At 44.4% G+C, this 16,074-nt stretch overlaps 1 protein-coding gene across 3 annotated transcripts in view; it reads left to right on the plus strand.

The window, feature by feature from the left end:
* The first annotated feature begins 10,868 nt into the window (after window positions 1-10,868).
* LOC139372511 (dipeptidyl peptidase 9) overlaps window positions 10,869-16,074 on the plus strand; it is a 31,046-nt gene continuing 25,840 nt past the window's right edge. Inside the window, exon 1 of one of the 3 annotated variants that reach the window (XM_071112352.1) lies at window positions 10,869-11,016. Coding sequence is in view for 1 of the 3 variants with exons in the window: in XM_071112277.1 (XP_070968378.1) it covers window positions 15,584-15,620 (37 nt within the window). In the remaining 2 variants the exon portion in view is untranslated. Of the gene's footprint in view, window positions 11,017-15,534; window positions 15,621-16,074 lie in introns of those variants that run through there. The other 2 variants (XM_071112430.1, XM_071112277.1) reach the window with 2 other exon arrangements.

The raw sequence follows: 16,074 nt of genomic DNA on the forward strand, positions 1-16,074 counted from the left end.
TTATTATCTCCAGCACAAGGTGCACCTGTAATGATCATGCTGTTTAATCAGCTTCTCAATATGCCACAGCTGTCAGGTGGATGGATTATCTTGGCAAAGGAGAAATGCTCACAAACAGGGATGTAAACAAATTTGTGCACACAATTCGAGATAAGAATATGCTTTTTGTTCATGTGGAAAATTTCTGGGATCTTTTATTTCAGGTCATGAGACCAACACTTTACGTGTTGTGTTTATATTTTTGTTCATTGACTATATTATCAAAGATGGTGGATAAATTAAGATGCGCACTCTTCAAGGGGTCAAAAGTCTGGGTATTGTGATTCTGTGTGGCCAGATAGTTCGTAACAATAGCTAGGTTTCCATCCAATTGGCAAAAGATTTCCATGCGAATATTCAAAAATCTGCTGGTGGAAAATTTTGAATTTTCCCACCAGTGGTGTTTCCAACAAACGGATTTGTTGCTTTTAGAAATTATTGCTTGATGACATAGTGTAACCAAAATGTACTTTTTCGTGTTCATGTACCGAATAAAAATCTAAAGTTAATTGTTTGCATCTGATTTTCACCTCTACGGATAGTTTTGCCACAAAAACGGTTGCGTTAAATAGCAAATGTGCCTACTCTGGTTTTACGTGCGCTCTAGCCAAGGGGAGGCTAGTTTACATGATGACATTATTATGGATAAGAGCGAGAATATTTTTATTTGTCAAAAAGCAATCAAGCATCCATCATCACGTCACCAGAATAAGAACCTCAATATTTATTGGAAATGAGCATCAAGCTCATCATCGTGCACGTTCACCACCCCAATGTATTTATTTAATCTGCAGCCTAATAAACGGCATGGTTTCAAGAGTCGCAGTGGGAGGCCACACGCCATACCATCACGTGACTCCAAGTTTACTTCAATATGATGGTTATTATGTCAATATTTGCGCATAAAGGCAGAATTCTCATATATTTAATTACCGACACAAAAAGATCCCACCATGTCAAACGAACAAATTATGTGTCGGCATTTATACAATTTTACCGAAACTTCCTATTTCCATCACAGCTGTCATGACAGTGTTATTTTACCGTTATTTAACTAGGCAAGTCAGTTAAGAACAAATTCTTATTTACAATGACGGCCTACACAGGCCAAACCCTAACGCTGGACCAATTGTGTGCCACCCTACACAGGCCAAACCCTAACGCTGGACCAATTGTGTGCCACCCTATTGGACTCCCAATCATGGCCGGTTGTGATACAGCCTGGAATTGAACCAGGGACTGTAGTGACACCTCTAGCACGGAGATGCAGTGCCTTAGACCGCTTCGCCACTCGGAAGCCCGGTATGACTTTTCTTGCATAACAATTGAGTGGAAACGTGGTTAATGACAAGAAGATGCCATATAGGGAATCATTGGTGGATCGTTTCAGCTAGTTAGGGGTTCAAGCAGCGAAGCTGGTGAAACCCTATTGTTTTTGTTCCGGTTCATTCTTCTTTTTAATCTTCTTCTGTAAAGCCGAAATTCACATGCACATTTTCGTGAGAAGGTAAGTCCCAGGAGGGTACAACCTGGCATGAATATAAAGGGCCAAAAGCCACACCCTCCCATGCAATGCCATGACAATTGACAACATGGTAGGCCAAAAACAAGCGATTGAAAATGCAAACTTTGAAAGGCCATGCCCCTAACCCTGTGTGACCTAGTCATAAAATGTGGTACATACTGTGGGTCCATCTCCTCACAAGGAACACATTTGCCTCAAGAACCCACAAGGTTCACCATGAAGGATTTTCCACCATTTAGAATTTTCTGAAAAACAGTTCAAATGCTGCTCCTCTTTCACCAAATGACCGATCTTCACAAAACTTGATATATGGTATCTATGGACCAAGGTCTGTAAACACATCCAGGATAGTATGTCAAACAACATGACCAATAAACATTCACGTGGGTGCGGTCTGTCACATAAATGCATATACTGTAAATCAGCCACAGATATTCGTATGTTTAATGAAATGTGGTACATATGCAAGCACATTCATATCTACCACACGTTGGGCACATTTTTATATCTCTTGATCTGATGAAATTTGGCACAAATGCTCAAGGGTGTGAGTCTAGCTAACCTGTAAAATAGGGTTGAGTTTGGTCACATTGTGGCGCTGTTGGACAGGAAAAAACATTCACTCAAGCTTGTTGCCTCTTGGCAGCCATATTGTTTCAGCTAGAATCTTGGACAATAGTGTGTTTAAAGATGTTCATCCATAGATGCTATGTACCAAATGTGTTGCCAATCGGTCGAGCGATTCTGGAGGTGAAAACGTTTAAAGTAGTTAACAGCATTGAAAATAGTCCAAAATACATCAAAAGCATATTATTTTGCAGGGTCAGTTTGATTTTGAGTTCTGATGTATCGTTTGTATGTTGAGTTCTGAAATTTGGCAAGTGTAGTAAACAGTACAGAAGTAGCTCATCCGAAGACAATATGTCTAATTTTACCCTGTTTGAGCTAGAATCATGAAAATCAGTACATAGGTCATTCTCACAAGGAACACATTTGTCTGAAGGATCCATTAAGTCGACCATGATGGATTTTCTGCCACTTAAAATGGCACTCTGGCATCGAATGACCGATCTGCTCAAAACTTGATATGTGGCATCTATGGACCAAGATCTCTCAACGCAATATTTTCCAGACTTATACCAAAAACAAAATGGCCGTTATTGACCAATAAACATTCATGTGGGTGTGGTCTCGCACATAAATGCCTATAAATCACTCACGTTTGGTACACATGTTGCAAACAGTGTCAACACTCAACATATGCAAGCACCTTTAGATCGACCACACGGTTGTGCTATAACGGGCACATATTTAGATGTCTTGATCTGTTTGACTCAATTATATGACTCTAACTAACCTGTAAAGTGTGGCTGAGTTTGGCCACATTGTGGCGCTGTCGGAAAGGGAAAACCATTCATACAAACTCATTGGCTCATAGCGACCACTTTGTTTTAGCTAGATTCTTGGAAAATGTGTTTGAAGGTCTTCATCCATAGATACTATAGACCAAATTTGGTGGCAATCGGTCAAGCGGTTCTGGAGAAGACGTTTAAAGTAATCAACGTCATGATTTCAACTGCTGATAATTGTCAAATCAACTCAAATAATGTTATTTGTCAAATGAGCCGTGAAATGCTTACTTACAAGCCCTTAACCAACAATGCAGTTTTTAGAAAAATAAGAATTAAGAAAAATATTTACTAAATAAACTAAAGTAAAAAATAAAAGAGCAACAATAAAATAACAATAACAAGGCTATATACAGGTTAGTCGAGGGAATTGAGGTAATATTTACAGTACGTATAGGTAGGGGTAAAGTGACTAAGCATAGATAATAGATTATAAACAGTGAGTAGCAGCATCGTAAAAAAGGGGGTGGTGTCAATGCAAATAGTCCGGGTAGCCATTTGATTAGCTGTTCAGCAGTGGATTCCAAATGGAGGGCGAGGGAGAGCTTTGTATGTGTCTCTGTGTGTCGAATAAAGGTGGTCTAGAGTGTTTTTTCCCTTTTTTTGCACATGTAACATGCTGGTAGAAATGAGGTCAAACGGATTTAAGTTTCCCTGTATTAAGGTCCCCGGCCACTAGGAGTGCCACCTGGCTTTATACAGCTTCTTGGGTGTGGTCTTAGTACCAGCATTGGTTTGTGGTGGTAAATACACAGCTTTGAAATCTCTCTTGGTAAATAGTGTGGTCTACAGCTTATCATGAGATACCCTTCCTCAGCTGAGCAAAACCTCGAGACCGCCACCCATTGTCTTACCAGAGGCAGCTGTTCTGTCTTGTCGATGCACGGCTTCATCAGAAGCCTTTATTACACTTCGCCTGCCTTGATTGGATGGACGTCGAGACATGCGCGTCGGGGAAGAGTGTCCCTCCTACCCTATAAAAGGTCCAATGCAGCATCTCTGAGTCATTCAAACACCTCTTCTTGCTTTTCATCATAAAACTTACCTCGACATCAAATCAAATCAAATCAAATTTATTTATATAGCCCTTCGTACATCAGCTGATATCTCAAAGTGCTGTACAGAAACCCAGCCTAAAACCCCAAACAGCAAGCAATGCAGGTGTAGAAGCACGGTGGCTAGGAAAAACTCCCTAGAAAGGCCAAAACCTAGGAAGAAACCTAGAGAGGAACCAGGCTATGTGGGGTGGCCAGTCCTCTTCTGGCTGTGCCGGGTGGAGATTATAACAAAACATGGTCAAGATGTTCAAATGTTCATAAATGACCAGCATGGTCGAATAATAATAAGGCAGAATAGTTGAAACTGGAGCAGCAGCACAGTCAGGTGGACTGGGGACAGCAAGGAGTCATCATGTCAGGTATTCCTGGGGCATGGTCCTATGGCTCAGGTCCTCCGAGAGAGAGAAAGAAAGAGAGAATTAGAGAGAGCATATGTGGGATGGCCAGTCCTCTTCTGGCTGTGCCGGGTGGAGATTATAACAGAACATGGCCAAGATGTTCAAATGTTCATAAATGACCAGCATGGTCGAATAATAATAAGGCAGAACAGTTGAAACTGGAGCAGCAGCACAGCCAGGTGGACTGGGGACAGCAAGGAGTCATCATGTCAGGTAGTCCTGGGGCATGGTCCTAGGGCTCAGGTCCTCCGAGAGAGAGAAAGAGAGAAGGAGAGAATTAGAGAACGCACACTTAGATTCACACAGGACACCGAATAGGACAGGAGAAGTACTCCAGATATAACAAACTGACCCTAGCCCCCCGACACATAAACTACTGCAGCATAAATACTGGAGGCTGAGACAGGAGGGGTCAGGAGACACTGTGGCCCCATCCGAGGACACCCCCGGACAGGGCCAAACAGGAAGGATATAACCCCACCCACTTTGCCAAAGCACAGCCCCCACAACACTAGAGGGATATCTTCAACCACCAACTTACCATCCTGAGACAAGGCTGAGTATAGCCCACAAAGACATGACTGCATTTTCCAGAACTCGCTCACCGGGCGCTATTCTCGGGACTGTGTGGTGGTCACAATTTTCCTTTTCCTTCACCATAGTTAGAGGAAATTATTTGAGGGAGGAACGGGTACAGCTGTGACACGGCTAACCTGTTCACAACCAAGTTAGCTGTATCCAAACAGCAACAAGTCGTTAGCAAGCAAGCCACCACGCTAGCTAGCTTTTGTGGTTTTACTTCGACAAGAAACATTTTTGATAGCTACACCAAGCTATCTTTTCTAACCTGTTGTTTTGAAAACGGTATGCTGCCACCGTCGCACATAACCCACTAATTGCTAGCTATCGGACTAGAATACAACTCTAGTTTTTTTCTGACAGCTAAAAACATAGCATCCAAGCTATGACAACAAAAGCATCTCCCACCACAAACAAGGAGAAGCTCCTGGCACAAATCTGCTCTTGTGGAAACAAGATATCGCCCAAAGACACCCACTCCGCTTGCCTTGGGCTGCAACATGCCCAGGAAACCTTAGACTCCCCTGGCTACTGTCAACGCTGTGCCCTCTTCAATGTGAAGAGCCTCCATCACAGAGTCAACAGGGCCCTAACATGGAGGCCGGCGTCCCTGATGGCTCACCAGAGGCGATGGATATCCCAACGTGGAATCGTGGATCGACGGCTAATGCTAGTTGGGGCGACCAGCTCGATGCCATTGCCCCCCTGTTGGAGGACTCCAGCAATGACCTTGAGGCCTCCCTGCCAGGCTTCCTGATTGGAGATGATAACGACTCCACAGGGTTTTGCGACAGCCTCCTTTCAGAATCATCAGATGGAGACAAAGACTCATTCATCCCCGTCAGGCCAGGCCATCAAGCCTCCTGCCGGGGAATCTGAAACCGGTCACGCAGGCGGGGCGCCATCCCCACCAGTTCCTGGTGTGAACCTGCATGACGTGTGCAAGCGCTCTGCGAATAAACTAGTGATTCCCTGGCCAAATGTATTAGCAGAGACAACCACGTCCCGCTACGAGGTAAGCGGCTACCCAAAAATAAAATGGGAAAACAGGCAATTACTACCAGTCTTCCCAGAATGCATGGAAGAGGTTACCCGTACCTGGAGTACACCTTTCTCCTCCAAGTACCCTGTCCAAGGTGGGTCGGTGATGGACTGTGTTGACATGGTGGGGATTGGGCTTGCCTACATACCCCCCATCGAACCCCTTTGTGGCTTCCCATCTACACCCTAGCCAGAAGTCCTCCATGACCTTGACTGGCCCCACCTTACAAGTACGGGTGCTTCCAGTCCTCTGCGACAGAGAAGGTCTACAGATCGGTCGCCACAGCGGTAAGGGCTCTCAGCACCGCCTCCATGCCCTTGGCATACCAAGCTGAGCTACAGGAGGAGCTAGCGGTCACCGGAGCCAGGTCTGTGGGATGAGATCTATATTGCCACAGACCTCAACCTGCGTCTACTGAAAGCCGCTGGTTGATGCATCAGTAGTCATCCCATTAGGATGTTTGCATATGAGAGGGTTTCAAGGCTGGGTCTCTTCTCTAGGTCTGACCCCAATATGTCACAAACATCACCGTGTACAGATCTTATAGACTGCATGGTAACACTGCCCTCCTGGAGACACCGTACGTTTCTGTCACAGGGTGCCCAGATAGCCACTGTTTTATTCAGAAACGTAGTCACAACAGACTCATCTCTTGGGTTGGGGTGCGACCCACGAGGGCAGAACAGTCAATGGGGTGTGGGGACCCCATCTCCGATCTACTCACATAAACGGCCTGGAACTCTGTGCAGTGTCCCTAGCATTAAAGTAATTCCTCCCATTTCTGGAGGGTCGTCATGTTCTAGTCAGAACAGACAATACCACTGTTGTGGCTTACATAAACAGACAAGGGGAAGTGCGATCCCCTCACTTACACACACTGGCACACAGACTGATTATGTGGAGCAGTGTGCATCTCCAGTCACTGAGAGCTACTCATGTACCGGGAGTACTGAATCTGGTTGCAGATTTACTTTCCAGGGGGAACCCTCTATACGGAGAGTGGAAGCTCCCCCCAGAGGTAGCCAATCAGGCTTGGATGCACTTTGGCATGCCAGCAGATCTTTATGCATCAATGGAGAATACTCCGTGTTCACTGTTCTTTTCCGTGAGGGATCGGGATGCACTGATGGGTGTGGACGCATTGGCACACGGGTGGTCACGCATCCTCCTGTATGTATTCCCCCCACTAGCCCTGATTTCCCCCACCCTAGCCAGGATGCGGGAGAAGGGTCTATCTCTCATACTAATAGCCCCACATTGGCCAGAGAAATACTGGTTAGTGGAGATCACTCAACTACTATGCATTCATTCGTGCCCCCCCCCCCCCCCTGCATCGGGACCTACTGTGCCAGGCGCGAGGGTAGATTTTCCATCCTCAACCAGAATGGTTGGCGCTCTGGGCCTGGCCCGTGAATGGTTCAACTTGAACAATGTTGGGCTTCCCCAAAATGTAATTTGACAATTCAGAGTGCTAGAGCCTCATCCACCAGGTCCCTTTATAATTGTAAATGGCTTGTATTTGAGGAATGGTGCATTAAAACACAGACAGTGTCATTCCAGTGCTCTGTCCCGGTAATCCTGTCATTTGTACAGGAATTATTAGAAAAAGGACATGCTTTTTCTGCTATTAAAGTATATCTAGCATCTATTTTGGCTTGTAGTGTGGGTTTTGGGAGCACGGCAGTGGGACAACACCCCCTTGTCGCCCGTTTCATGAAGGGTGCCTGTCGTTTGCGTCCAGTGTCCAAACAGCTTGCCCATCATGGGATTTATCAATTGTTTTGGATGTTCTATGCCAACATCTTTTTGAGCCCCTGGATCAGGTGGAACTGAAGATGCTTTCATTTAAGACCTTGCTATTACTAACATTGGCCTCCGCCAAGCATGTAAGTGACATTCACGCACTCTCAGTGCACTCGTCATGTGCACAATTTGCACCCAGTAACAATAGGGTGTCATTGCGGCTGGTAGCTTTTTATCAACAATTGCATATGTTGTGCCCAGTACACACTCTGCCAATATCCATGGACAGACCTAAGGAATTCAGAAAATGTGAACAGGTAAAGCGTTCACTAAACAACTATCCTATTGGATAGTGGGGGCTATTGCTTTGGCCTACACAAGTAAGGGTCTTCAGTCTCCTGCTGGCCTATAGGCTCATTCCACTAGAGAAGGTATTCCCAAACTGGGGTACGCGCAATGCTGTGCGGGTACGCCAAATAAAAATGTGATTCACATTTTTAACCAAAAAAAAAAATATATATATATTTTTTAATTTCTTCACATTTTCAAACAGTCCATGTATATTTTCCAAAGGGAGAAGGGTGAGTTTTTTCTGGTCCTATATGAGCTCTTTGTCACTTTCCACAAGATGGGTTGTGACAAAAACTCACTCATTCTTATGTTTAATAAATGTATCGTTTAGTGTGTGGCAGGCTTACAATGATGGGAAAAAAACACATTTTAGAATGCGCTGACCCTGGTGCTAGAGGGGTTACGCAGCTGGAGGTTGAATGTTTGAAGGGGTATGGGACAATACAGTCGTGGCCAAAAGTTTTGAGAATGACTCAAATAAATGTTCACAAAGTCTGCTGCCTCAGTTTGTATGATGACAATTTGCATATACTCCAGAATGTTATGAAGAGTGATCAAATGAATTGCAATTCATTGCAAAGTCCCTTTTTGCCATGCAAATGAACTGAATCGCAAAAAAACATTTCCACTGCATTTCAGCCCTGCCACAAGAGGATCAGCTGACATCATGTTAGTGATTATCTCGTTAACACAGGTGTGAGTGTTGATGAGGACAAGGCTGGAGATCACTCTGTCATGCTGATTGAGTTCGAATAACAGACTGGAAGCTTCAAAAGGAAGGTGGTGCTTGGAATCATTGTTCTTCCTCTGTCAACCATGGTTACCTGCAAGGAAACACGTGCCGTCATCATTGCTTTGCACAAAAAGGGCTTCACAGGCAAGGATATTGCTGGCAGTAAGATTGCACCTAAATCAACCATTTATTGGATTATCAAGAACTTCAAGGAGAGCGGTTCAATTGTTGTGAAGAAGGCTTCAGGGTGCCCAAGAAAAAGTCTAGCAAGTGCCAGGACTGTCTCCTAAAGTTGATTCAGCTGCGGGATTGGGGCACCACCAGTACAGAGCTTGCTCAGGATTGTCAGCAGGCAGGTGTGAGTGCATCTGCATGCACAGTGAGGCAAAGACTTTTGGAGGATGGCTTGGTGTCAAGAAGGGCAGCAAAGAAGCCACTTCTCTCCAGGAAAAAGGTACAGGGATTGGACTGCTGGGGACTGCGGTAAAGTCATTTTCTCTGATGAATCCCCTTTCCGATTGTTTGGGGCATCCGGAAAAAAGCTTGTACGGAGAAGACAAGGTGAGCACTACCATCAGTCCTGTGTCATGCCAACAGTAAAGCATCCTGAGACCATTCATGTGTGGGGTTGCCTCTTGGCCAAGGGAGTGGGCTCACTCACAATTTTGCCTTAAGAACACAGCCATGAATAAAGAATGGTACCAACACATCCTCCGAGAGGAACTTCTCCCAACCACCCAGGAACAGTTTGGTGACGAACAATGCCTTTTCCAGTTGATGGAGCACCTTGACATAAGGCAAAAGTGATAACTAAGTGGCTCGTGGAACAAAACATCAATATTTTGTGTCCATGGCCAGGAAACTCCCCAGACCTTAATCCCATTGAGAACGTGTGGTCAATCCTCAAGAGGCGGGTGGACAAACAAAACCCCACAAATTCTGACAAATTCCAAGCATTGATTATGCAAGAATGGGCTGACCGCATGCCAGGGCAGATTGCAGAGGTCTTGAAAAAGAAGGGTCAACACTGCAACTATTGACTCTTTGCATCAACTTCATGTAATTGTCAATAAAAGCCTGTGACACTTTTGAAATGCTTGTAATTATACTTCATTATTCCATAGTTACATCTGACAAAAATGTCTAAAGACACTGAAGCAGCAAACTTTGTGGAAATTAATATTTGTGTCCTTCTCAAAACTTTTGGCCACGACTGTAAAGAGTTTGGGAACCACTGCATTAGAGGAATGGCTACGTTCTGCGATTTATTTTTGGGCATATCTATCCAAGATATTTGCTCAGCAGCGAGTTGGACTTCACCTCATACATTTGCGAAGTATTATAGGCTCGATGTCACTGCACCGACCCTGGCGCATACTGTTTTACGTGTTGGGTCTTCTGGTGGCAAAGCCCATTTGTGTGATATATCGCACAGGGCAGTCGGTCGTCAGGATAAGCTTGTCTGGCAATACAGGAGTCCGTTTTCCCATAAGTGAAATACCGAAACAAATACTTGAAAAATAACTTTAGGTCACTGGACCACCCTCTTTGCATGTGCGAGGACTAGGTGTAGCTTATTTTTGAAAGACTCAGAGACGCTGACTTGGACCTTTTAGGTTAGGATAGACACTTTTCCCCCGACACACAGGTCTCGACGTCCAGCCAATCATGGCTAGCTTAAAGGCCTCTTCTTAAAGGCTTCTGACGAATACATACTTCACTCATACTATCAGAGAACGGGGTTACGGTCGTAACCTAAAGTTTTGTTTCTAAACAACCAACCCATCAACGCAATATCAGCTGGGTATGGCCTACTTAGTCAATCGACTTTGATTGAACCAGAAGACGAAAACGCAGCCTGTGTTTAAAAAAAAAAAAAAACATGTTAGGGGGAAAAAAAAAGCAGTATGTGGGGTGTCTCGCTTCCTCTTCAGTCTCTGATATTAGCAATGGTTGATGCTGAAATATGTATGATTTCCGGTTGAAGGGTCGCTTTCGTTAAGGCTTCCCAAATTCGTTTCCGTGATTGTTTTGTCTGATGAGCTACATGCCATGGACGCAGTTATAACTGGTTAACATCTAATCGCACCATTAAAGCAGAAGTTAGAAACGTGTGAGAGAAAATCTAGGGTTGAACCTGTAAGTACCAAACCTGATGTTGTTATTTCCGTAAGCCGACAGTTCTAGATCCGTTTCTAACCGTTAGCTTGCTAGCCGCTGAGGCTAACTCGCTAGCCAGAACAGCCCCCTGCTGTCAACACAGCAGTGTAGCTAGTAAAGCTCCGACAATTGCTTAAATTTATCCTGAAATGAATTACTGAAAACGGGTCCTTGTTAAAACATTTTTTTCCGTTACGTTTAGAGTTTGTTGGATTGCTAATGGCGTGACATATAACGATAAAACGTACTAGTTCACGTTATCTAGCTAGCTAGCCACAGAACCAACTAACGTTACCTAAACTCCCATCGTCATTGTCAGTATCCGAGGATGAATCTATTTAACTTTTACTAGTTAGTTAATAAAATAGTTTTTTATGGACCTGGACAGATTACAATCCACACTTGGGCATGTTTAATGTAAGTGAATGTATGGGCTGTGTTGACACTGCCACTAACCCCTAACATTAGGAGTTTTAAATAATACAAATAACAATGTAGAGTTGCTAGCTATGGATCGCCGGCTTTACCGGCTTTATCAGATTTGCAGCGGACAGCATTTTTCAGTGAAAACACGTTTCTGGCGGCCTTCTTCCGTTAAACACCGGTGTACGGGTACCCTCTGTAAATAGCCTCGCTATTGTTATTTTACTGCTGCTCTTTAATTATTATTATAATTATATTTTCTATTTTTTTTTCTTCTTAAAACTGCATTGTTGGTTAGGGGCTTGTAAGTAAGCATTTCACTGTAAGGTCTACACTTGTTGTATTCGGTGCATGTGACAAATACATTTGGATTTGTTCGGAGCATGCTAATTAGCACCTCTGTCTTCCGTAAACACGCACTGTAACATGGATATATGGCCGTGTGGGAACACTAACCCTATAAAGGTGTATCAATTGAACCTTTTCGTTTTTTGATAAGGTTCTTATGCTACCAAAACCGTACTGCAAGCGATGCTTGTTAATGTTCCGACCGACCGTCGCAGCTTTTAACAAAACTCCCCTGTACAGTAGATGCCTTCGTCCAATGACTCTTATGTGTAATGTAATGGAACTGAGTCATGATCAACGGCCAACCCAAAACTAGCCATGTACCACGGTAGGTGCTTTTAGCAACGCAGGGGTATTTACATACACTAGCGTTGCTTTCTATTGGATTGGGTTGCATAAAAACACTCCGTGGGAAGCCAGATGTTAAATGCAATGCTATTTCAACTGTGTGTCTGTAGGCAGGAAGGTTGGTCATTATGATTGGGGAAATTTGAGACAAAATATCTAAAGGATTTTGTTATTCAACAGACTTCCAAACAGGAGTCTGTTGTAGACCCACTTCGTCTCTACTTACCTCATGTCTAAAACAAGTTATCCCTTTTTTGTCCACATATGGCAGACATGCAGGACTTTTATTTTGACATGAGGTAAGCAGAGAGGAAGTGGGTCCCACATTTGGGAAGTCTAAGGGCCCTCACCTCCTGCCTGTAGGCTGTCTCTTCGATTTTGTGTCGTCTGCCATTTTGGTGGTTGAGTTGAGACATGCTTAATCAAGTGAACATATAGTTCAGGAGAGGGCTGAGCACGCACCCTTGTGGGGCTCATGTGCTGAGGATCAGCGGAGGTTGGCTACCTTCAAAACCTGGAGTCGGCTCGTCAGGAAGTTGAGGACCCAATTGCACAGGACGTGGTTCAGACCGGGCTTAGTGGTGAGCTTGGAGGTCACTATGGTGTTGAAAGCTGAGCTGTAGTTGAACAGCATTCTTACATAGGTATTCCTCTTGTCCAGATGGGATAGGGCAGTGTGCAGTGCAATGGCGATTGTGTCATCCATGGATTTGTTGGGGTGGTATGTAAATTGTAGTGGGTCTATGGTGGTGGGTAAGGTGGAGGTGATATGATCCTTAACTAGCCTCTGAAAGCACTTCATGATGATAGAAGTGAGTGCTACGGGGCGATAGTAATTTAGTTCAGTTAGGCTGCCTTTGCTTTCTTGGCTACATGAACAATGGTGTACATTTTGGAGGAAGTGGGGGACAACCGACCTGGATGGGGAGCGATTGAATGTGTCCGCAAACATGATGGGTGGCCCCCATCAGTAGCACTGTGTTTTCCTCAAAGCAGGCGAAGAAGGTGTTTAGCTGGTCCTGGAGCAAGGTGTCGGTGTCCTCGACGTGGCTGGTTTTTCCTTTATAATCCATGATTGTCGGAACTCCCTGCCAAATACATGTCGTGTCTGAGCAGTTGAATTGCGACTTGACTTTGTCTCTGTACTGACGTTTTGGCTGTTTGATTGCCTTACAGAGGGCATAGTTGGACTGTTTGTACTCGTCCATGTTCCCAGTCACCTTACTGTGGTTAAATGCGGTGGTTCCTGCTTACAGTTTTGTGCAAATGCTTCCATCTATCCATGGTGTTTGGTTTGGATAAATTCTAATCGTCACAGTGGGTGGGGGCACAACTCAGTGAACGAGTCAGTGTATAACGTCAATGTTACTGAGGTAACCCAGAACATATTCCTGTCGTCATGATCAAAACAATCTTGAAGTATAGATTCTGATTGGTCAGACCAACGTTGAACACTCCTTTTCACGGGTACTTCCTGTTTAAGTTTCTACTAATAGGACGGAGGAGAAGAATGATGAGCGAGTAGCGCAGGCGATGTGTTGATAAAAATTAGTGTAAATACACCCGCCTTGCTAAAATCCCATAGTACCACCACAAACCCATCATTGTTTACTTACAGTCATTGAAGCTCTTCTGGGTTTTTGTGAGTTGGGGTTCTTCCTTCTGGCTGTTTCAGTTTCTCTATGGAGATATTAAAATTTTAATGAGAATAGTTTAGTTCTCGCCACGGTCACCTTCGAAAACACCACCATGAGGGGTTTAGGCAGAGCTGCATACTAAGCTGTTAACCCACTAACCTGTTGCCTTTTCAGTGTTGGATATGCTTACATGTTCAGCTTTCAAAGGGGATTGTGTAGCTCATTGAGGATAAAAGCATACATATTCTTCTTTTTAGGGTGGCACATTTTGGGGAATATTCAGAGGTGGAAACTTTCCATGGGAATATAAGGGAATTAATGGAAATATATGCAAATTAATATTAATACTGTTTAAATATTTGTTTTTTGCATTGGATATATTTACCATATCATATGGAGACAGAAACATGACCCTTTTACCTTATCATAAGTAGACATAATTGCAAATGATTAAATCCTTCCAATATAAATAAAAACAACTATTTAGTTACAAATTTAACTTTAATTTAGTTGACTCTTCACATGGGATGATTTCACTGAACAACAAAAGGGAATATTGAATGATCCATCACATCTCCCAAAAACAGTTTCAACATACATCTGTAAAATGATAGTCTAGAAACTAAAGCTTTGGTTGCCTTCCTCTCAGGCTTCTATGTCTTCTCACTGGACCTCCTCAATGTCCACCTCTTGAACATCAGACTCTGAGGTCTCATCTTCACTGTCACTTTCCATCCATGTTGACGATGGCTCGTAGTCAGGCTCAAAAAGCCTAAAATTTGCCCGGATGGCCATCAATTTTTCAACCCTTGTATTGGTCAGCCTGTTGCATGCTTTGGTGTGTGTGTTCCCAAACAAGGACCAGTTGCGCTCTGAGGCGGCTGATGTTGGTGGGATTTGGAGGATGATGGAGGCAACAGGGGAAAGAGCCTCAGATCCACAAAGTCCCTTCCAACAGGTGGCTGATGAGATATGTTGGCACAACTGCCATATTGCATCTCCATCCCAAAGCCCTTGCTTGGAAGTGTACTTCGCCAGACTGCCAAGAACCTTGCCCTCATACAGGCCTAGGTGGCAAGACACGGTAGTGATGACACCATAGGCCTTGTTGATCTCTGCACCAGACAGGATGCTCTTGCCAGCATGCTTGGGGTCCAACATGTACACTGTGGCGTGTATGGGCTTCAGGCAGAAGTCTTCACGCTTTTTGATGTATTTCAGAACTGCAGTTTCCTCTGCTTGGAGCAACAGTGAAGTGGGCAGGGCAGACTGTGATATGGCCATTTCTTGGAGAGACTCCTTCCCCTCCAGGAGACTGTCAAACATGATGACAACACCACCCCAACGGGTGTTGGTGGGCAGCTTCAATGTGGTGCTCTTATTAAAATTTTATTAGTCACATGCGCCTTTACAGAGTCAATGCGTGGGGCCACTGGCCAGCCGAGGTGTATGTACATGTAGGTAGAGCCAATTAAAGTGACCATGCATAGATGACAACAGAGTGGCGGTGGGGCAGCCACCTGACTAGATGTCCTGGAGTCTTGTGGTTTGGCGGTAGAAGCTGTCCAGAAGCCTCCTGGACCCAGACTGGCTTGTCGTGTAGCAGCAGAGAGAACAGTCCACGACCAGGGTGGCCGGAGTCCTCGACAACCCCCTCTTCTCACTTTTCTTGGTGAGGTAGGTTGCTGCTATAACTTGATGACCCTTCACGTACCTAACCATTTTTTTGGCTCTCTTGTAGGGTGTGTCCATTGTTTTCAGTGCCATGATGTCCTTGAGGAGCAGATTCAATGCATGAGCAGCACAGCCAATGGGTGTTATGCAAGGGTAGGACTCCACTTTAGACCAAACAGCCTTCATGTTTGCAGCATTGTCTGTCACCAGTGCAAATACCTTCTGTGGGCCAGGGTCATTGATGACTGCCTTCAGCTCATCTGCAATGTAGAGACCGGTGTGTCTGTTGTCCCTTGTGTCTGTGCTCTTGTAGAATACTGGTTGAGGGGTGGAGATGGTGTAGTCAATTATTCCTTGCCCACGAACATTCGACCACCCATCAGAGATGATTGCAATACAGTCTGCTTTCTCTATGATTTGGTTGACCTTCACTTGAACTTTGAACTCTGCATCCAGCAAATGAGTAGATAAAGCATGTCTGGTTGGACAAATGTTGGGCAAAGAACATTCAGAAATCTCTTCCAATACACATTGCCTTTGAGCATCAGAGGTGAACCAGTTGCATACACAGCTTGAGCAAGACATTCATCAGCATTTCTCTGTCTAC

Source organism: Oncorhynchus clarkii, chromosome 1, assembly GCF_045791955.1.
Source record: "Oncorhynchus clarkii lewisi isolate Uvic-CL-2024 chromosome 1, UVic_Ocla_1.0, whole genome shotgun sequence".
In the NCBI taxonomy this organism is placed as follows: Eukaryota; Metazoa; Chordata; class Actinopteri; order Salmoniformes; family Salmonidae; genus Oncorhynchus; species Oncorhynchus clarkii.